The sequence below is a fragment of the Maylandia zebra genome, linkage group LG13 (assembly GCF_041146795.1).
Source record: "Maylandia zebra isolate NMK-2024a linkage group LG13, Mzebra_GT3a, whole genome shotgun sequence".
NCBI lineage: Eukaryota > Metazoa > Chordata > Actinopteri > Cichliformes > Cichlidae > Maylandia > Maylandia zebra.
In genome coordinates, this window is record NC_135179.1 from 20,207,283 (window position 1) to 20,230,021 (window position 22,739).

The window sequence follows — 22,739 nt, forward strand, 5'->3', positions numbered from 1 at the left end:
ATACATTTCCCTGCTGCTTTCTGACATTTCCATTTGCTTATGTCATGTCAGTCAAAAGTAATCATACCTATGGATGCTGAATAGTCGTTCCCAATAAAACTAATAGTCATACATCCATTGCTTGAGTCATCACACACAAAATTGTTGAACTAGTTATCACATGCCAAATATTGGCCATCTGTCAAGCAAATCCTATACCTTTCTGTATCATTGTTCCTGGAAATGTCTCCGAAATTGAACAATTGATCTCGGGTGAATTACAGCTGTCACTCATGAGGATGAGGAGGCGTGTGAAAGTTTAGTTGTAACCAATGACAAACAACTTGTTCACTGTCAATTATGGATGAATCCTGTGAATCCCCAATTGGCAAGCATATATAAACTGCGCAGGAGCTAGTGTGTACCATTTCTACACTTCTGTGACACAAAATGGAAGGTCAGCACCGTGGAAGAGGGGTGAGGATGCGGGGAGGAAGGGGAAGGGGAAGAGGGAGAAGAGGCAGATATAGGTGGATTCCTAATGAAATAAGGGCTACAATTGTGGACCATGTTGTCAATCACGGCCTCACCATGGAGGAGGCTGGTCGAAGGGTGCAACCCAATATTGGAAGAACTACTGTCAGTTCAATCATTCAAACATTCCGTAGGGAAAACAGGTATGCAAACAGTAATACACTGTACTGTACTGTGCCATCTCAGACACATCACATGTTACTGTACTGTATTTGCAATTTCTTACTTTAATACACAAAACTGTTGTCTGTGTGTTTGTTTGTTTGTTTGTTTGTCTGCAAACTGCTCCTACATGATCAGGATTTGAGCAGTAAAACTTCGCACAATGTTGCATCTTAGGTTTCTGAGGGTTCTCATCTATACCATGTATCATGATGTCATCATAATTCTGTGCAACCACCTAGCATTTGGCTAAAAGTGACCTGTTTTCACATTTTAGTACCCCTTTTTTAAATCATCATTGATATTTACACAAGTTATACAAGAAATATTATGGCACCATCATGATACTTGGCAACCACATAGAGATGGGTTAAAATGGCCTGCTTTTTTGTTTGTTTGTTTTGTTTTTTACCTATGTTGCCCTACAAGCATCCCATCAATAGCATCCAATCAAATAGGGTGATCGTGGCTCAAAGAGTTGACCGGAAGGTTGCTGGTTCGAGCCCCGGCTCGGACAGTCTCGGTCGTTGTGTCCTTGGGCAAGACACTTCACCTGCTGCCTACTGGTGATGGCCAGAGGGGCCGATGGAGCGATATGGCAGCCTCGCCTCTGTCAGTCTACCCCAGGGCAGCTGTGGCTACAACTGTAGCTTGCCTCCACCAATGTGAGAGTGAATGAATAGTGGAATTGTAAAGCGCTTTGAGGGCCCCGAAAAGCACTATATAAATGCAATCCATTATTATTATCATTTTAATTTTATGACAATAACATGTCATTTATATCTACAAATGCTCAGTAATGCAGATCATAATGCAAACATCTACTAAAAGGCTAAAAATGATCAACAATTACCACCCTGTGTAATACAAAATGGACAGATTTCTTCCTTCAAATAAAACTACACAGACTCAGCTACTATAGCCATGGTTATTGTACAGCTGTTAACAGGGTTAGGGATTGGAGCAGAAAAATCCCTGATGGTGGTGCAACGATAGATAGATAGATAGATAGATAGATAGATAGATAGATAGATAGATAGATAGATAGATAGATAGATAGATAGATAGATAGATAGATAGATAGATAGATAGATAGATAGATAGATAGATAGATAGATAGATAGATAGATAGATAGATAGGGCCGACTTCATCCAACCTCCAGAAAGGTTTTCAAATATGTGGTAAACATTGTGAAGGGGTCTATTTTAATACAAACTATGATCTTTTCCCAAACCAACCCAAGATGTTTTGGTCAACCAAAAAGAGACTGGAGAAGAGCATAATCAACAACAACAAAAAATAGCTGGAACCTTTCAATCAAAAGACGGTCATGCACAGGATACAAACCACAGTCTCCTTGGGTAAAGTCATGTGCTAGTATTTTTTATCCCAACCCAAAAGGAGTCTTTGTTGGGCTTTTATTTGGCAAACATTCACATGTTGCTTGAGGAAACAACCTATTCTGTCTCTGAGGTATATAAATGTGTTCATGTAGTCTTGTGTGCAATTGTTGCTTCAAAAATTATGTTCTCTCCTCATTGATTTCTGACTTGTGATACAGCACTTATCCCTAAGCCTTTTTCTAGTGATTCCTGATTAGTACAACAGTGTGCACACACATAATATATCCAGAATTTTGTGCAGCAGAGTGTAGATTTTCTTTTATTCTTACTGGTTAATTATTACACAACCCATTGTTTTTACTGACCCAGTGCAACAGGAAAAGGAATGTTGTTGTCTGGACTTCTTTAAGTTTTCTGTAGACGTTTCACCTCTCATCCGAGAAGCTTCTTTAGTTCTAAGCGCAGTTGGTGGAGAGTTGCCCTGGCTGTGTGGTTGAGATCATTGTCTTGCTGAAACGTCCACCCGAGTTTCATCTTCATCATCCTGGTAGATGGCAGCAGATTTTTATCAAGAATGCCTCGGTACTTTTTTCCATTCATCCTTTCTTCAGTTATATGAAGCACGCCAGTGCCGTATGCTGAAAAACAGCATCATGCTCCCAAGTCAAAACCTCACTGTTGGTTTGGTGTTTTTGGGGTGATATGCAGTGCCTTTGACCTCCAAACATGCCGTGTATTATGGCATTCAAAGACTTGAATCTTGGTCTCATCTGACCACACTATATTCTCACAGCATTTCACAGGCTTGTCTGTATGTTGTTCAGTTATCTTTAAATGGGTTAGGGTTAACATGTCTTCAACATGCTTCTTTATCACCGACAGTGCTCACCAGAACCTTCAGTAGTGTAAAATTCTTCTGTAACTGGTTTTACCCTTCACGAGATGTTTAATGTGTACCACCTTGGTAATGATATACCCTTTTATAGGCCAAGCAGCTGATATTTATTTGCAGTAAGTGGCAGGAATACTTTATATCTGCTGATAGATTTCAGCTCGTGACCTTTAATGCTTTTTTGCACCTCCCTTCTTCATGTGTTTAATACTTGTTCCCTGTTTGATTTCTCATTATTGCATGGAGATCTATAGTTTGATAATTTTTTTGCATGTGTGAATGGGAAGGGTTCTTATAGGCATCTGCTGAGAATTTCATGTCAATAGCACCTTTAGAAATATATTTACTTAGAAAATTGGTGACATATTCGATCCTTATTTTGCCCGTATCAGTGCTATCTCCAACCATTATCAAAACACTAAATGAGGGAATTTGTTTTAGAAGAACGGCGCTCCACCTCTTGGTGTTGTTCCAGAGACTTGTCCCCTTTAATTAGATCTCTCTCTGTATGGAAAATGTAAATGCTTCAGTATGACAACAAATACTGTAACTTCTTTTTATTAACAAGTTCGCCTTTAGGCAATAATATGGGAAAAAGGCAGATCAAAGACAGCTGAAATCAGTTAAAAGCCTCCTTTGTATTTGGCTGTTCATCACTGTAAGTGATTCCCATGATATGGCCCCACAGTCTCAGGCAAAGGGAATAAAGGCCTTTTAACAGATTCTTGCATTGCCCTCTTTTTCCTTCGTGATCAGAAGACATTTTTGCACAAAACTCAACCCCATAATATTTAACATTTATATCTGGGACGAACTCCAATGTCCTGTCCTTTAAAAAAAGAGAAGGGATGAATCAGTTTGAAGTCTGTTAATAAACTAAATGAATCTGGTTTGCCCAAATTGGAAAATCATATATCTGCATGAAACCATCATTATGTCATCTGCCCATACAGTGCCATCGCATTTGCCAGCATATTAAAACTTGTGAATGGGCTAAAAAGTAACATTAATGAAAGGTTTGCTTGTCTTTATTATCACTTTGCTGATTCTCACCTCTACAAAAAACATGACTATAAATTTGGCTTCTTACTCGTATCGACCAACATTTACAGCGTCTGGCAGCTGTTGCTAAATTTTAAGTAACTGTGTGAGGACAACATAAAACAGCTCTATGAGAATCTCTGATTTAACTCTGTAACTTCTGTCGGTGCTGTGCTTTTTTGGAAATCGAATTTCCCAGAGGAACCCACCCGAGGGATTAATAAAGTTCTATCTAATCTAATCTGATTTGGTGCCATCACTTTGAAGCTCAGCTATACTGAGTCATTTTTAGTCAACTCATACGCATTAAGCCATATTTATCATGATCACTTGTCTGGTTCGCCACAGAGATAAATAGCAAGCATGTCCTGAAGCAAGTGGTTGAGCACAGAGCGAAAACTCGGAGGATAATCATGGATTAGTAATAGTTTCCATGACAGAGATTGCTATAGCATTCTTTGATGGTGCAAAACAAAGCAGCATGGCACACATGATGCTGCAGTCGCGGAGAGTCTGGAGGATGACCATCTACTTTTGATGGGCTTTGCAGAGGAGACAAACATAAGACACTGAGAGGAGCCACACACAGCGTTCCACGTGTGTTTCTTCTTTCTTCATCAGATTTGGACAGTGGAAAGAAATCTTTTTTCTCAACTCATTGACTCCTTTGTGGGCTGCAGGATTAATGGGACCTTTCCAGCATGAATGGATCACAAAGCAGGGAAATGCCCCGCGTAGGGCGTTGGCCAACTACACGGCAAATACAGATAGATAGACTCAGCACCTCTTACCCGCGAGCAATTTAGAGCCTTTCCACTTAAGCAGCACCTTTTTCAGCTGGAAAGTCCACAAAAGGCTGAGACTGAGCCAACTCTGCTGCACTGCTGTGAAGCAAAAGCTTTGTAACAGTAGTTAAAGAGCTACTCTGTAGGAAACATTGCAGCTTGTGTCATTGTTGTAGGATTTTGAAACGTTTTGCTCGTTGAATGCAAGGACTCACAGATGTGTAAAATTCAAAAGGCTGAAAAGTACACCAACACCCGATTTTATTAAAATGCATCATGGTGACTGTGATGGCTGTTGGCAAATGTTATAAGAAAATTCAGTAAGTGCATCTTTGTGTGGGATTTTTCTGCTTCGAGGAGTTTCTGGAAACACCCATCCAGAGTTAAAAATACATTTTTAATTGGGGTTTCATTTTTCCATGTCTAATACAAAATGAACAATCACAGATTTCTTATTTCAAATAAGACTACAGAGTCTTCGTACTTACTTGCTGTAGTGATGGTTGCTGTAAATCAGTTTACAGGGTTTGGAGATAGGAAAATCTGTGAATGCAGTGCAAAACCCCTCAACAAAGGTAATAATTATTCACAAGAAATCAAAAACCCAAACTTGATATTACGTTCCAAGTTGGCACCCTATTCAAACACTGCATGTTGCTCACCGAGTCCAAACACCAAGAATGTTTCTCTTTGCTTTTGGAACACTTTAAGCATTTAGTAACATCGTCTGACCCAGACAATTAAAGCAATGATAATAATAATAATATTAAAATACAGATAAATCTCTTCCAGACTTTTGGAAAGATTCAATTCCGATATTACTGAAGGGGAATGTACTGTTGTGGAATTTGTGCAGCACACTAACGTCACACTAGCATCCAGTGCCAGTTTACAAAAATACATGCACAGTGTAGCAATTGATTAAGAATTAATTAGCAATTATTAGCAACCATCAAACATTACATGGTTGTTGCACACACAATAACATGCTCTCTTACCAAAAATGGATTTTTATTATAAAGATGTGTAATTTTGTTTTTTACAAATATATTTTTTGCACCACTTTTGTTCTCACACGATCAGTTCACGTTTGATTTGCATATTTACATTAAATTTAAATGTATCGTATCAGATTCTAACAAACATCATGCATGTTTTATTCCTTTAAGGTCAGTATTGAACATCTATATTTCTTCATCTATGGCTGATTCCTCAACCTTCGCTCTGCTGGCTGCGGTGTCCCACCAGTGGAGTTCAGCTGAGCACACCCAGAGGTGACGCACACACCTGGAGGTCCTCTAAGACCCGGATGGCCCCTGAGCCCAGGCCGGCCCGTATGCCCCCTTTGACCCTGCCTTCCAGGCTGGCCATTGAAGGCTCTGCCAGGACGTCCACGCTGACCTGCGACAGAGTCAAAAATATTGTTTAGTCTTCAGTTCGTGCAGTCTGCTCAGTGAGCTGAGTAATGCTTCTTGTGCAGATTCCAAGACCAGCGTACTTCCAGAGAAAAATCATTTCATTCTGTCCAAGAAGTACTCATGTTACTGTACACCAGCCCCTTTTCCCTGGAATTTAAAACTAAGAATAAGCTGAACATGCTTAGCAAAGATGTCGACATCAGTTGATGCCTTAATTTCAGTTAAAAAAAAAGTTAAAAGTACCCTTTGGTCCAGGGTCTCCAGTATTACCAGGCAGGCCGTAACCCTTGGCTCCTTTATCACCTTGCTCTCCTCTGTCACCTGCAATCAAAACACACACGCAGATGCATGAGTTCAAGAAAGATCTATATGTTTGGGCTGCTAGACTACTCTTTACATCATTTCCGCTTTGCCATGCTCTCAAACTTAAGTAGTCATCACTCTGGTCCACTCATTTTCTTGGCTGCCTCATATGAACCAATCAGCCTCTTTCCCTTTAATTCTCAGTACTCTTCTGTCACTCTGTCTTTTAGCCTCACTTCTGTGTGTGACCCAGCTTCTTCCCATCTCCACCTCATCTTGGCCAGACAGAGATCCTCATCCAAGTCTACACATGCTTCATCTTTGCCACCATCAGCATCTAGACGCCGCTATGTAGCTTAACTGGAGTGTAATTGCCAGAGTTCTGACTTTACTACTCAAACTCTATATTTCAGGAAATCATGTTCAGTTCCTTTCTGAACTCTACTAATGACCAAGCTGTTGATGTTGATTAAACACCATACGTGTTACTGAGATCACTGGTAAATTAATGTTTAAAACACCTTATAAATATTCTTCAGTTTCATTGGCCTGGCAGGGGTATGACCGTGACATCACACTCAGGCCTCAAACCATAAATAAGAAAATGTACACGTTCATGACCAGGAACTGAGCAACCAAACTGTGCACACGGCTAAAACTTGATGTTGATTATCTATATCAGATATTATGACATCATCATGTTGCTCAAAAATATGATCACACAGAGCACACCTGGACCCTGAGCCCTTGAAGGGTGAAGGTAGATGCTGGGCTGGTGGAACGCTTAAAAGACTCAAGAGATTTCTTTTTCAGTAGTGTCCATTTGGGACATGATTCTACGACAGTGCAAAATCTGTGATGCAGCGCAGCTCAATTTGCTGCCCTGAAGAACTTGAAAAAGAGTCAGACACCATGTATTTTGAGTAAGCGTTCCATTCATAATGTACTGATGTATTTCTGGGGGGTTTTCTCCTGATGGTAAGAGGCCAAAAAATAAAATGATGTCTGTTTAAGTATAGGATATCATAGCCTTCTTTCCAGCACGTATTCTACCTAAAATAAACCTTGATTAGTTATTATTTTTTCATGTATATTAGACTGTATTCATAAATACAGTCTCCCTTGTTTGTTATCCATACCTGCTTCTCCTTTTCGGCCTGCTTCTCCAGCTTCTCCGTAGAATCCCGGTGGGCCCACTTCTCCTTCCGTGCCATGATTACCAGGATCCCCCTGACAACATCATCAACAGGAAAACACATTGTTAATCTTTTGAGTGTTTTCAGCTTGAACCTGGCCACCACTTAAGTCCTGTTTCACCTCTAACCAGCTCTGAACAAAAAGTCTGAAAAGATTTATTTGGCTGATAACTCAATACTCTGATGGGAAAACACTGCATTTTATTGGTGCATCACTTGTTTTAGCACCAAACGCCACAACATCAGGCTTACCATCCAAAATCGAATATAGAGGAATATTTTTATATAGTCATGGTTTCAAGAACATTTATCAGCCAGAGAGTTATTGTGATTAGGAGTTGTGGGACATGAATTGATTCTACACTGTAAAATAATGTGGAAAAGCCTTTCTAATCCAAGGACAGCCTTGATACTTTCCAAAAACCATGCAAAACAGACCAAGTGTCTAGTCTGTGACTCCTTATTTGTCCTCATGGAGACGTGGAAAATTGTAATGTTTTCATTCCAAGCTTTTCTGCCAAATACTTCAGCTCTCTTAGTCCAGTCCAGACCTTCGCAATGTGTTTGCATTTTACTCAGCCAGGCAGACAATAATGAACAATGTATGGAGAATGTACTTGGATTCTGACAGTGTGTTTAAGCTAAAGGTCTGCACAGGACATGTGCAAATTTTTTTTCTTTTTTTTTATAGTAAATGTTCCTAGAGTGTAGACTGATATGTCTTGAACAGTGAACACCCAAAGTGTAAAACTCACAGGTGGTCCGGGGGGTCCTTTCTGTCCAGGGGGACCAGGGGCACCCATGGGAACATCCCCGTACAGAGGACAGACAGCAGCACATGTCCTCTTCACTGAGTTGGCAAACATGGACATCTGCTCCAGGACCACTTTCTTACAAACCTCAATCACGTGTTGAGCAGGGAGGGTCGGACCCTGTGTAAGAAATCATTACCACATCCATCACTGGAAGGATTCCAACCACGGGACATGTAAAATGGATTATTACAGGACGGGGCACGCTGAAGCAACGGCTGCCTCTCTGAGGGAAATGCAGCGAACAAAGCCAACAATATTTCCCGAGGCTCATTATGGATTTATAGCCACACTAAACGAAACTCTTGCTGTGACTCACTACTAACTGCAGGCTAATGAGACACTGTTTAAATGTGTTCTTGACACCAAAGCTGTTACCAAACACTGTGTGTGCCAGTCAGTGTAACTACTAGAGCAAATGATTACTCTGCGCTTTCTGTGCCATTATAGTAGAGACTGCTTTTCATGTCAGTTACAGAGCTAAATACAAACAGTACTACTCTATACTGTAAGCATTTAAATGTTATTTGTATCAGCCAAAAAAAAAAAAAAAGCCGGAGGCTTGTATTTTACTTACTGGGGGACCCGGCGGCCCCTGAAAACCATCTGGTCCAAGTTCACCTCGAACACCCTTGACTCCGACAGGACCTGAACGTCCAGGTGGGCCTGCAGGCCCGCGCTTCCCTCGTCCTCCCCGAGGACCCTGCTTACCCCTGTCTCCAACCTACACAGGATGTTAACAACATCAGCAGGACACGATTAAGGATGGAGCAAGCGTATACGTCAGGATACAACATGTAATCACTTCTGCATGGATGCAAGCTTTATGGAAAGCATTAACTGCTTAAAATCTGAATGATATGAATGGTTATAGGTTTAAGGACAAATGTTATACTGAATACAGGAAATAAAGAAAGTGTAAACAGACATTTAAAGAGTAAAATCTTTCAACCTCCCAAAACCTGCCCTGGAAGTATAATGTATAAATATATTTTTAAAAAAAACATGATATTTTTATGGACGTTTGAAAATAGAAATTAAATCCGGCAGAGAGCTTTGAGAAATGTGCAGAATTCATTTTAGTGCATTTGTGCTTCTGTTCTTATCACATTGACAGATGTTCTAAATATGTTTGGAATGTTATTTAATGGATTCGTATCATGTGACGATCGGATTTTCTAATCGCCGTAGCTGCAGAAATATTATAGTGTTAGGAAACTCCACACCTGCACAACTCCTCTCTTCAGTGACTCAACTAATCACAACTAGCCTGATATATTAAATCGGAGAACTGGGTTGATTGCAAATGACAGCTTATAGTGACAGAAAAAAGGTTCGTGATCCCTCTGGAATTCCCAGGAATTCTGAATTGATTATTCCTAAAATGTGCTCTAATCACAGTTATAGCTGCAATCTAAACTAATAACACAGAAACATTTGTACTTTTCATGCCTTTATTCAACGCATTGAGTAATCACTCAGCGCATTCTCCTTTACTGGCCAGGAAGTGTCTCCTTTCAGCAGACACTTCCTGCAGCTGCTTATGAGTCTTGAACAACAATAAAGAGGAAATTTGGACCATTGCTCCTACAATAAGTCTTTCAAAACATTTCTTGGATTGTTCTTGATGGAACGGACCTCATCAAGTCAAGCCAAAGCTCAACTGAGTCAAGATCAGCAATCGAAATCAGAAAAGGGATTTTTTGTTTCCCCTCCCCCTTTTCCATAATTCTTGTGCTGTCTTACTCGTGTGCTTTGGGGTATTGTCCTAAGCTTATGTGATGCTGCCCTCACATTCACCTGTACAATTTATCTCAATGGCTGCACGTCTTTCAGAGGTAAGGCAGCAAAACAATTCCAAATCATGATACTCCCTACACCATCTGTGGTTGGGATGAAGTTTGGGTGTTGCTGAGCAGTTCCATTATTTCCACTTAAGTCTCATCTGTGGCAGAACAGAGTCTCAGATGTGTTGTGGAACATCTCCGTGGACATTTGTAAACCGAGGACGTGTTGCAAAGTGCAATTCCAGTAACATCATTCTTATTTTTAAGTCTTCTCAAGTGGCATTTAAACACTGTAGCAAGTTTTATTAAAGTGTTTTTTTGTTACCACCGAGCTCTTTGCAGGTTGTGCTCTTGATGTGATCATTGGAGAAGACTTTTGCTTAAGAAAAGTAGCAACAGTGTTCAGTTTTATCCATTTTTTTTCTTACTTTGGCTTGAACACCTTGAAAAGTGTACTAGAAAGCAAGATTAATGACTTAGCAAAGTAGGTCGAGCCTAGAGTTGGGAGTTTTCAGTGTCACAGAGGTGACCTGACCTGGCTAGATCATTATGGCAACTTATGTTGAACACATAACTTGGTCTTTAGTAGATCATGTTCAGAATTGTGTTCAATGAATACAATTAATTTCACTTCAATTTTGTGACAAACTAAAGCTATTTCCATATCTCCTTTATTAGACTATGGGAACTCAACAAACTGAGAAACCTTTAATTTTCAATTGTAGACAATGCACTTTAAAATTTCAGAATTCTTAGAAACAAGCAGCAGCACAGTGAGCACACTAAGGGGTAATATGGATGCATAAACTCGTAAGAAGTGCAAAACTTATGTTGTAATTCTCTCTCACTTAGATGACACTGAGTCTGGAACTTCAAGTAATTACACAGCGTGCAAAACGTTTTTCCTGTAACTGCAATTGAACTCTTTAAATCAGTTTGTTCTTGAAATGAATGTTGTACACCAAGACTTTTAATCATTAGTCGGTGTTATAATTATTATGCTCCAATTTATCGTTAAGAAAAAAACACACATACAGTCTCATGTATGAAATCTCACCTGTCCTGCTGGGCCCTTAACTCCTTGTTCTCCCTTTAAAAAAAATTAATTTGATGTTAAGATAGAAAAAATGAATATGTTGAGCAACAGGGAAAAGATAAGTAAGGCAGTACCTGTACACCTTTAACTCCTTTAATACCCTGGATTCCCGTGTCACCCTGTACAAGGCAAAAGAAAAATAACATTTTCATGATTTTTTGCAATTATTTTGGTTCATTATATTGATCATATTCACACTGAGCAGTCCCACACATACTTTAGCAGGTTAGTCCCATACACTAAAGTCCAACACTGTTAGCTACTCTACTCTATCATTTTTTGCCAGTGTTCATCCCACATCCACTGTGGGCTGACAGCTGAGATGATCCAGTTGTAGAGCTATGAAATATTTCAATAAGCATATCTCCTGCATGCATTCTAATACCATATGTCCATCCATGCTGACCTTTACCAACCCATATGCGAAAGTCATGTTTGCAAATTGAAAACACTTCTGAACATGCTTTATTTTAAATTACTTTTCATTTATTGATTTATTTGTTACATAAATTATTTGTTTTTCTTCTTCATGTGAAGTAAAACAGTGGTTTCTGCATAAATATCTCCTCTTTTCATTGGTGTGGGATGTACTGTAAACACTGAGAGCAGGTCCTGTGGGGGAGTTTAGCACTTTTAGTGACCTCCTGTCCATATGGAGAGACAAAAATACACTGAGCCAACATGCCCTGAGCAGCAGCCTCTGATTTGACATATTAAACTGTTTCCTCGAACTCTACCAACTTATGTTACATTAGTGGGCAGCGAAATTAGGGATGGTTTATACAACATTATAAAAAAGTGCTGTCTAGTATCTAATTGGACCTACCATTGTTACCTAAATACAAGGTTGCTTTCCAAACCAGGAAAATGTCTTGGTTTGGACAGAGAATCCATCTGTAAATCTTAAATTCTATGTGGCTCATTGACCCAGCAAATGATTCCCAAATAGCCGCTATAATTGAACCATTAACAGTAATTTTGCCCCCATTTTATTTCTCAAATGGGTAATGGATAGGGATGTATTACCTTGGGCCCTCGTTTTCCAGGCATGCCCACATGTCCCTGTAAAAAGATGACATGGTTTAATAGCTCGAAGAAAATGAACTAGTGTTTGGAAGAGTTAAGAAAAGTCATCTGGAGCACTTACAGTGGGCCCAGGTGGGCCAATAAATCCAGGTCTTCCTGGCTTTCCTGCAGAACCCTTGTAACCTCTGGGGCCCTAGAGGATATAACATTTATTAACCAACCTAAGCTACAGCTTTATTCTTTGTCATTTCCCTTTAGGATGGCAAACTACTTTACAAACAAAATGGATTATGTGCTGTCTTTGGTGAATGAAATGCCTGAAAATGTGACTTACAGTTTGCCCTCTGGGACCTATTTCTCCTGGTGGCCCCAGGGTGCCTTTCTCCCCCTGTAAAAGGAACAAATGGCCAGATATTAATCTGCCAAAAAAACTACATTTTACACTTATTTACAAAACTTAACAATATCAGTGAGTTACCTTTGCTCCACTTTGTCCAAGTTTTCCGCTGAGGCCCTGTGGTCCTTGATAAGCCTGTAGAGAACAGATGACATTTACAGTATAATGATAAATGGGCACTGCTTCCAAAATTCTACATAAACATGTCATTATAAGAAGAATATAATACCTCTATTCCTGGATCACCATCTCTGCCAGGTAAGCCCGGATCTCCAATAATGCCCTAAGGAGACATATTATTTTTGCAAGTGCAAGTGAGCCCTCGGGTGTGATGCGCTGAGTGTGTTGGCAGTGAATTACCTTTGGTCCTATGGTGCCAGCTCTGCCCACAGGTCCTTGAATTCCCTAGATTTCAAGACAAAAACACTCATAAGAATTCAAAATTATGTTGTTATAAATTTAATCAAGCAAAATAATATATCCCCACGGTTGATCTGTGACTTACAGGTCCCCCCTTCAGTCCAGGAGTTCCCCTTTCTCCAGGATCTCCCACAATGCCCTGTAAATTCATCATACAAAGTGACATAAGTTAAAATGTTGCTTTATCTGCAATACATTTGTTTCAGTAGTAAATTAATAGGACGTGCCCTCATATAGTTCATGCAGTGTAGGTATCATGTAGGTTATCGCTGCAGTTCAAGCCCTTCTTCCAGTGACTCACCAGCTTACGTTAATATAGTTCAGGCCCTCAGATCTCAGCCAAAATCCAGCCACATGAACTAATGTTGTTTATGGAGACGGCACATAAGCCAAAAACATAGCTCTATTCCAGTGTTTTACAACATTAAAAATGATTTACGCGCCCTTCATGCTCACATAAGGGGATTTTGAAGGAAGCGCACAAAGACTGTAGAGTGTTTTTTTTGTTTTGTTTTTTTTATGGATCATGGAAAAGGGAATCCCACAACCACCCACCTGCTTTCCTCTAAGCCCAGGTCGCCCTGTTGCACCAGAAGCCCCTTTTTCACCCTAAAAATAAAAACATAACAGTTTCAGATTATATAATATGAGGGAAAAATTAAGTAAACTGTCAGGAAACTTGAATACCTTAACTCCTTGAAACCCAGGAATCCCTTCATATCCTCTGATGCCTTTAATACCCTTCAAGGAGGTCAAAATGTTAGCTATACAGTAATTATATAATGATTTGCTTAAGGACTTACCACTGGACCTGAAAGGTTAACTTACAGCTTCTCCCGATTTTCCAGTCTCTCCAATGTCTCCAGGTGGTCCTTGAATTCCCTGTAATTACAGTCAAATGTCAACATTAATTTCTTTGAGTCATCTATAAAGTTATATAGCTACAACAACAAACTTATAACTTCATTAAGTGGCTTGCCAATTAAAGCAAGAACTCAAAAGGGTTATTACCGTAAAGCCCGTTGCCCCTTTTAATCCTTTCAGCCCTTTGGGACCTCTGTCTCCCTGTTAACACAGCATCCCATTAATATTCATCATCATTTGTAAAATTCTGAGGTAAAGAAAATGATAAATTACCACTTGGCCCCAGGGTCCTCTCATTCCTTTCTCGCCTTTGATTCCTTCTTCACCCTGAGGATACATACATGCATACATGAGGCTTCATTAATGAATCTTGAGAACGAGCCAAAGTGAAGTGCAGCCCTGATGGGATCGTTTAAAGACAAATCTCACCTTTGGGCCTGGTTCGCCAATGTTGCCATAATCTCCTGTGTTCCCCCTTATGCCCTGCAAAATAAAGTTTGACTTAATCAAAAGCAAGACTTCTTGCACAACAGCTATTTGTTGGTGAAAGGCCCGGGGAGCAGCGTAAAATTTAATTAACGGTGACTGTTCTCACTGATTACAAGTTAATAAGATTTTTGTCGTTAAACTTTGGATACATCAGACTAAGAGTCTCTTACACTTCAGACTTTCATCCCTAATAAACACAAGGAGGAAAGGTGAAGTGCTAGAGAGATGAGTGACAGGGTGATTTGGGGCAGAAGGACAGCAGCAAGAGAGACAGAAAAAGGGAAGATCTTCAAGCTGGTGTCATATATGGTTTGGAGTGAGAGTTCAGATTGAGCAGTTTGGAGACAAAGTTAGAGAGCCGAGGCGGAGATGGTTTTGATATGTGCAGAGGAGGGAGAGTGGATATACTATACAAAGGATGTTGAAGATGGAGCTTCCAGGCAGGAGGAGAAAAAGACGACCACAGAGAAGAATCATGAATGTAGTGAAGGGGACCATGCAGAGTGTTGGTGTGACAGATGAGTCAGGGAAAGGGTGAGATTCAGGCAGATGATCCACTGTGGCAACCCCTAAATGGAGTAGCCAAAATGATCATTTGGCCACTGTAAGACAGAGCTAGAATAGAGAAAGAAACATCCATCCATTCACTTCCGCTTATCCTTTTCAGGGTTGTGGGGGGACTAGAGCCAATCCACAATGTCTTAGGGTGAGAGGCAGGGTACCTCCTGGACAGGTCACCTGTCTGTCACAGGGCTAACACAAAGATGGAGACAACTATTCACACTCGCATTCACACCTATGGGCAATTTAGAGTTTCCAGTTAACCTATCCCCACTAACTGCATGTCTTTGGACTGTGGGAGGAAGCAGGAGTGCCGGGAGAGAACCCACGCAAATACGGGGAGAACATGCAAACTCCGCACAGAAAGAAAAGGAACTCAGGACCTTCTTGCTGTGTGGCAACAGTGCTAGCCACCATGCCACTGGGCAGCAGAACACATTTTAAATAAAAATACAATTCTTTGCTTCCCTTTCCCACCATTAGCTAAAGTAGCAAAACCATTATCATTGTGTCAAAATGATAACGGGCGACCGTGGCTCAAGGGGTTAAGAATCACATCTGTAACCGGAAGGCCGCCGGTTCGATCCCTGGGCTCTCTGGCCTGGTCGTTGTGTCCTTGGGCAAGACACTTTACCCTACTTGCCTACTGGTGTTGGCCAGAGAGGCCGATGGCGCGATATGGCAGCCTCGCTTCTGTCAGTCTGCCCCAGGGCAGCTGTGGCTACAACTGTAGCTGCCTCCACCAGTGTATGAATGTGAGAGTGAATGAATAGTGGTATTGTAAAGCGCTTTGGGTGCCTTGAAAAGTGCTATATAAATCCAATCCATTATTATTATTAAAACATAATATTAAAAACACTGCAAAGTCTACCATATAATCAGTTGTTTGTTTTTGCATTATTTTTGCTTATTTTCCATTATGCAACATTATTATTATTATTATTATTATGCAACAAATTGGCCTAAATATCAGCTCTAAAGCCAAGGTTAATACCTTAGCTTTAGAGCTGATATTTAGACGCACAGCTGGTGAAAATAGCTTTCAGTAGAGAGTGGGACAAATGCTTTGTACAGTGTCACAGCAAATTATTTAGACAAACATAAAAGCAGCACACAGTAAATAATGTTCTTGGCAAATAAAGGAAGATTTGTTTTGCCTTTTTGTTTGTGTTTTAGAGAAAAAGCTGGCTATCTAGTTGTTAACCGTGTCTCTATATTCATCTGGTATTGATCTTTTGATTTAATTCCAAGCAGAAAGAAAAAAATGAGACAGTATATTTCCTAAAATGTCACATTATTGCTCTAAAAATTAGTCCCCAGCCAGAATAGAGTGAGTTTAGTTTAGCCCACTTTGACCTGGTGGGAGAGGTGGGAAAAACTTGGTTAGTCTCTTTTAAGATCAGTCATTTGGTGCTCATGTGTAATAGATAGGTGTAGTATCTATTTTATCATTGATTGATTTCTTTTTTTTAATCTTTTGATCTTAGACTAGACCATCTAATGCTAAGCTAACATTTTCAAGGCTAGAACTTCCAAGTATTAAGCTTACCATTTGGAACAAGTTTATTTATTTTTCTTACTGTCAAACTAGTCTGAGAATACAAATAAGTTTAAATACTGTAAATGTCAGCGCTCTCATATTAGTCACTTCAATGAAAAATATACACTAGCACTATTTAGGAAAGCTTGGTATAACATGGATCACTGTTGTTTGCACAGATGCTGAGTTCCTTAGTAGTAGAAGGAAAAGTGTTTCCCAATTGGCTGCATTTCACTAAGTCAGCAAACACATTAAGCAAGGCCAGGATGCCTTTGTCGTGACAGTTTATTTGTCTATCTCACTTAAAGCTGTCTTTACGCAGACTCAGCTGGATGGAGTTGAACCTCTAAACAGTGAGCCGAGAGGCATGACCTTGAACTTTATGACATATCAGAGGCAGTGAGGCTGAGAGGAGCAAAGGACCACCCACCACCTGAGATGGCCAGTTCATATCCTCTGTGCCAGGAAATGCCCTCGTCAGATGCCAGCAGGGAAGGAGATAATCAAGCTGGGGTTGTGTACTTCACAAGCCAGCAGGAGATCAAAACTCTAACCACTTACACAAGACAGATGCTTATTCCCAGAGGCGCTACAGCCGCAATTTGGGACATGAATAATGTAGCATGTACACTTCTGGAAATGTGCTCTAAGTGTATGTGAGTCGACACTCAGGCAGCATGGGAGATTTCTTTGAGAGCAAAGGGCATGTTAAAAAGCCACAAGTATAAAAAAAATGCTCCTTCTTTAAACACATGTTCAGAGACTTTCTGATCCGTGCCAATAACAGTGACTGCTAAGCATCAAAGAGATTAACAAGTCATAAATTTAAAGTGGAAATAATCACGTCTGCAGCTCTCTGAAGGATAGAAAAGTGAGAGTATTTATTCATTCACTGATGCATGTATAACTGGCTCCGTTAGCCTAATGCTTTAATCTTTCGAATTTTCTGACACCTTTTCTCTTTTTCCCAAATCAGTCCTCCTCTTGTAAAAGAATTTGCCTTTTAGAGAAACAATACATTTGACAATTTTTACACAAGAGTTAAGCAGTCTAATGCCACTCATTACCAAGCACTTGGAGGGCATGGTTATTGCTCAACTGCCTTGTTTTCCTGTGTGTGGGATTCATTACGTTTGGCACGGTTTCTTCCAAATGGGAAAGCAAAACCATTACAAATCCTGTGATCGTTTGCCAGTTTGAGTTTAATCCTGTATTCTAAAACAACAGCGCCTAAATTTTAAGATGCAAATGCATATTTCAGAGCTACAACAACAGCTTATTGTCGCATCCATGTTGGTTCATGTTTATCTAGGATTCTTCAACATGAGTTTTCGAACTGTGAATGGAGCCCCCGTGTTTACTATCGCTAAGCGCTTCTGCTTCCAGATCTGTTTCCATCCTGTCGTCTCTCAGTTGTGCCTCTGTTGCCATTTTCCACAGCTTTGCTGCTGTCTCACGAATGAAAGTTTTACAGTCTCCCTCACCCACAAGCCAGCTTAACTCTTTATTGAGCGGCAAGAGGAAGAAGATTCTGCTCATGCTGAGAATACGTGATGTATTGTATACTGCAGTATGCATTCATCCAGTGAGGTTTGACGCTTTCATGGAATATTGTATATTTTTTTACCCAGTTCCCTGGTCTCCCTGGGTCTCCATCCTCTCCCGGAAGGCCTCTATGACCCTGCAGAAGAATAAAAAATATGGCATGACAGATTCAACTTGTCTGTCAACTTGAGCCAGTTGCATGCAGAATGACATTCACCTTTGGTCCTGGAGCGCCCTGGATGCCAGGCTGCCCATGCATACATTTGCAAGAGGGTCTTCCCCCTGTGAGGCCGATCACTGCATATCCTCCACACTGCAATGGACATATAGGTAACCATGTGACTCCACACATACTCCACACCTATCACTAAAAACAGAGATGCAGTAATGTTAGATGGATGACTCACCACGCTCGAGAGCTCACAGCAACCTTCTGAATAGGCCTTTTCTGGGTCACATGACACTTCCATCTGCTGTAAATCCACCTTGAAAGAAACGGAAGATAATATGAGAAAATAAAGCTATATAAAAAAAATCAAAACAAAGACTAGTTAAGATAATTGCAAATGCAAAGTGTCAACATACAGACACAGAGCGATCTCCTGCAGCACGCTTTACAATGGAGGTATATCCTTGGTGGATGATTGGCCTTGGCTCATCAATGGACTCCACTCTGATCTCTTCACAGTCTATCAGCAGTTTCACCTGGCTGCCCTTCACACTCAGTCCTACCTTGTGCCACTCTCCATCAAAGACCTTCTCCACACCATGGAAGGTCCTCAGCATCTGGCTCCCATGGGGGCTTGTGAAGAAGAAGTCTAAGGAACGTGTATCACCCTGGAACCGAAGGCCAACCTGCTCTTGTCCCTCAGGGTCACTGATCTGCCACAGGTTCCAGGACTCCTTGGCAGTGTCTTTGGTCGCCCTAAATGTTGCAATGACCGAGTAGTCGGAGGGAAGTCCATCTGGGTACACGTCGCTGTGGCACAAGAATCAGGTTTAGAGGGCTGGGTGACTAAACAGAGGGTACTTTATTTCAAAAATCAGCAAAAAAATTCTGGGAATTTAATAGTTTTATTTTATATGAAGAAGTAAAAACTGAGACACTTGAACTATGGTGGTGGTGGAGTTTTATATATCACTAGTGCCAAAGTTAGCTTGGTAGCTAATCTACAGCTGTAGTCTGCACAAAACTAAAAAGGAAAAAAAATGTTAAAATGCATTTTCTACATAATAAAGTGTCGATCGATGTTGCTAAGCTTTTAAAACAGATGTTTTAAACGGTGAACTTGCACAAAGGCAGGACCTCCCTCTCTGAGCAAAACGAAGCCATCATTAACACCTGTGATTTTCCTACTGTGACAAGTTAAATTCTCTGATGTGAAAAAGCTCTACTGTGGGAACTTGACCTGCAGTGACACCTGTACCAGAATCCTACACCACAGTTGTTTGTTCATACTGCAGACACAACACAGTTGTCAGTGTTAAGTTGTTCAACAAAGAGAAATTTAACACCAGTCTTGAAAGATTAAAGGACTCAGCTCCGTTTGCACTCCTGACCAGATGCAGTGTGATCAGAGGTGTCCTCTGCTGCACCTGTGACCACACCTGATATTCAGTGTGCACTCCTACACACACCTTGGTTACACCACTTGAGATCCGTATCAAGTAATATATTATATGAAAGGGAATGAAGAGAGCTGTACAACAAACTTTTTTATTTTGTCAGCATGATGCCCTAGGATTTCACAATGACGCCTTATGGTTTGGCAAAATCGCACACGGATAACTATATCTTTATATTCTCAAGTTTTCACAGCTTATAGAAGCTAAAGATTTCAGGCAGTTCTGCTCCAGTCATATGAATAAAGATAATTAAAAGTCAGCATGTAATGCCTCAAGGTCATAGGCCAAAGGTCAGACATCAGCCAATAAGAGGAGGCTGACATCCTCATATTATAATAAAACAACATAAAACATCAAAGTTTTAGTGTAGACCTTCGGGGGAAGTTCTCAGAGTGCTCTTAAGCTAGTTTTTAATTATTTCTAAGCTCTAGTGAGGTTTAGCAGATCTGTACCTCATGGACTTCTGTAGATGGATGGAGGGGTTGATACGGTAGGCCACTGCTTCAGGTTGAGAGCCGTCCACCCTCCTCACTCCTCTTGAGTCAGGCACATGAAACTCCTCCAGTAAGTCAAAACCTCGCAGCACAAACACTCAGGTTAGTTTGCTTTATAACTGGTTGAGCATCAAAGGTGTTGGACTATTTCTGAATCTTACGTCACTGCTGATATCACCGACTTTTATTAGATAGATGCATTACTCAGTGTTGTTATTAATGCCATCTAATCAGTGAGGTAATCCATTAAACCCATTAGCACAACAAGGCTGTTTATTTTCCTTCATGGGTGAATTTAACCACTAAATTTTAAACACTGGATGCTTTGTACTGCACTCTGAATGAGATCAGCATTGCTGCAGAATTTCCTGTAAATGTTCAGATTAAAGCTGGGGAATGTTTATGATTACAGACACTGTGACCTAAATATACACCTGCTAAGAAATATTAGCCTTAGATTTTTTGGAAAACACTGTTGCCAGGTTATTTTTATGTGAATTGGCTTGTTTGTGACTTTAATCTGTGGATACTGAACAGGACACCATAGCTAAGAAAATGTAAAAAAAAAAAAAAAATGTTTCAGGCTGCACACTCTTTGGCTCCAAATAGTAATCTAATCCTCAAAACATTTGTTCCTGATTTCTCTCATTTTTTTTTTTTTTTGCTGCTCTGTTTTCTATCAAAAGAAATAAAAACACAACGATAACTGTTTTTTAGTGATAGCGTAACTCTGCTGCAGGAGTTCAAAGTTTAATGTGCAAATCTTAACCCTAGATTGACCTCTGCACACCTTTTACTGTGCATATTGGCATGGAGCAGCTGTTGGACCAGGCACTGGGCTGACAAACAGTGACATCTGCTGGTCAGAATACAGTAGTGGGCTACCGTTTAGAAAAAAAGAAAAAGAAAAAAACAACTAATTCTTAATATGATATTTAGGATTATAACTGCCGTTTACTTTTTTTTAACCACAAAGGGCTGATCTGAGTTTAGATGGCATCATGTATAACAAGAGCTGCACCCACACAATCAACCAACACCTGTCTACATTTGGTTATGATACATAAAAAATTGTTCTTTTTATACATTCGAAAATAGGCAGTAATATGAGGTTACGCATTTAAAAAATGCAAACTTACTTGGCAACTTTTGACACTGGGCCAGTCGCAAAAGAGAAAAGAGAGCCACAAACACCAGCATATTTTTCTGAGCTGGCATTTTCAGTTTTTTGATGTCTGGAATTATAAGTGCCTGTAATACAGCAATTAAACAAACCAATAATTCTAAGAGATCAGGTCGCACACTATGTTAATATAGGCTTTGTGAAACCCTCCGATGTCTTCCAAAAGTACTCCCTACCCATGCACAAAGGTTAAAGATATCAAAAGAATAGAAGGAAACTAAGAGTAATAATAATACCAATAAGAAAGCATTTTTCTGACTATGTTTTATTGCAAGATTATCTTCAGTATGAGCTGTAGTTACAGCTTTGCCTACGCAAATGATTTGCAGTTTAAGCACCTAGATTGTTACCTATACTATGATTACAAAACTAGATAACATGTGTAACTGATCCAATTAAAATGTCCTCAGCTCAACAACCTGATATCATTTATTGCTTTTAAAACTTTCCTGCTACCTCCTTAAATTGTATTAAATGTAAAAGTTAAGAAAACTGTATGGAATATTAGAATTACTTACATATTCCTGTGAAGCTTCTGGGAGTTCCCGTTGATGGATCTTTCCCAGTTTCTGGTGTGTGGATTTAAACCGTTCTAAAGTGCCATCACAGGGCCGGTGTTTGAGCTGAGCAGGAGGATCATTCAATCACAGGATCCCTGAGAACCCCTGAGCTCCACTCCACCTTTGGTCCCCAGAGGATCCTTCTCTTCTCATACGTCAGCCAGACCTAAGACGACTAAACAGCCCTGCGTCACCACATTGAAGAGGTGCAGGCATACTTCATGCAAGTTAAAACTACTGAAATGATGCTTCAGTGTTGGAAACTAATCCTGTCCTTGAACTTTGATCAAAATTTTGATCAGTTATGCTAAAAAATAGTTGAATTTAGTGATTTGCCTTCGGAAAATCAGTTTCTCTGAGAGAAAGATGCAGTATGTCACAGCTAAACACAAGACGCTCTGCAAACATTCCATGTAGAAAAGATCACACCTTCAATCTAACCCGCCACTGCACCTAAACACTGCTGAATTATACTGCATACAATAAATACCTGCAACACATGAAAAAAACCCCCCAAAAAACAAAACATAAACTGTTCTGTTTTTGCTTAATAAAACAAGTTCCCATTTCCCAAGTTCTCCAGCTTATGTAAAAAAAAATTGACAGACAAACAGAGATGACGAGAAATATCCATCCAGTCTCTTTCACTTATCCAAATCAAGGTTGCGGGGAGGCCGGAGCCTAT

At 40.1% G+C, this 22,739-nt stretch overlaps 1 protein-coding gene across 1 annotated transcript; it reads right to left on the minus strand.

Moving 5' to 3' along the window:
- Window positions 1-5,120: 5,120 nt before the first annotated feature.
- LOC143421803 (uncharacterized) lies at window positions 5,121-22,398 on the minus strand. The gene is made up of 27 exons (XM_076891732.1): window positions 22,013-22,398; window positions 21,451-21,562; window positions 20,270-20,393; window positions 18,777-19,170; window positions 18,599-18,676; window positions 18,409-18,504; window positions 18,274-18,327; window positions 14,486-14,539; window positions 14,330-14,383; window positions 14,204-14,257; window positions 14,021-14,074; window positions 13,880-13,933; window positions 13,748-13,801; window positions 13,278-13,331; window positions 13,133-13,177; window positions 13,002-13,055; window positions 12,854-12,907; window positions 12,710-12,763; window positions 12,497-12,568; window positions 12,376-12,411; window positions 11,424-11,468; window positions 11,311-11,343; window positions 9,044-9,190; window positions 8,410-8,586; window positions 7,598-7,688; window positions 6,399-6,476; window positions 5,121-6,138 (listed from the first exon to the last, which is right to left on the minus strand). Exons 2-27 carry the CDS (start codon window positions 21,527-21,529, stop codon window positions 5,936-5,938), a joined length of 2,292 nt encoding a protein of 763 aa, XP_076747847.1. The 5' UTR covers window positions 21,530-21,562; window positions 22,013-22,398; the 3' UTR covers window positions 5,121-5,935.
- Window positions 22,399-22,739: the final 341 nt, after the last annotated feature.

Excerpts from the sequence above, each read along its gene's own strand:
- LOC143421803 (XM_076891732.1), bottom strand. The coding sequence starts at position 21,529 with ATGCCAGCTCAGAAAAATATGCTGGTGTTTGTGGCTCTCTTTTCTCTT. Across the intron at positions 13,934-14,020 it reads CTGGAAAATCGGGAGAAGCT|GGTATTAAAGGCATCAGAGG; the intron begins GTAAGTTAACCT and ends ACCTCCTTGAAG. Across the intron at positions 11,344-11,423 it reads AAGGAGTTAAAGGTGTACAG|GGAGAACAAGGAGTTAAGGG; the intron begins GTACTGCCTTAC and ends TTTTTTTTAAAG.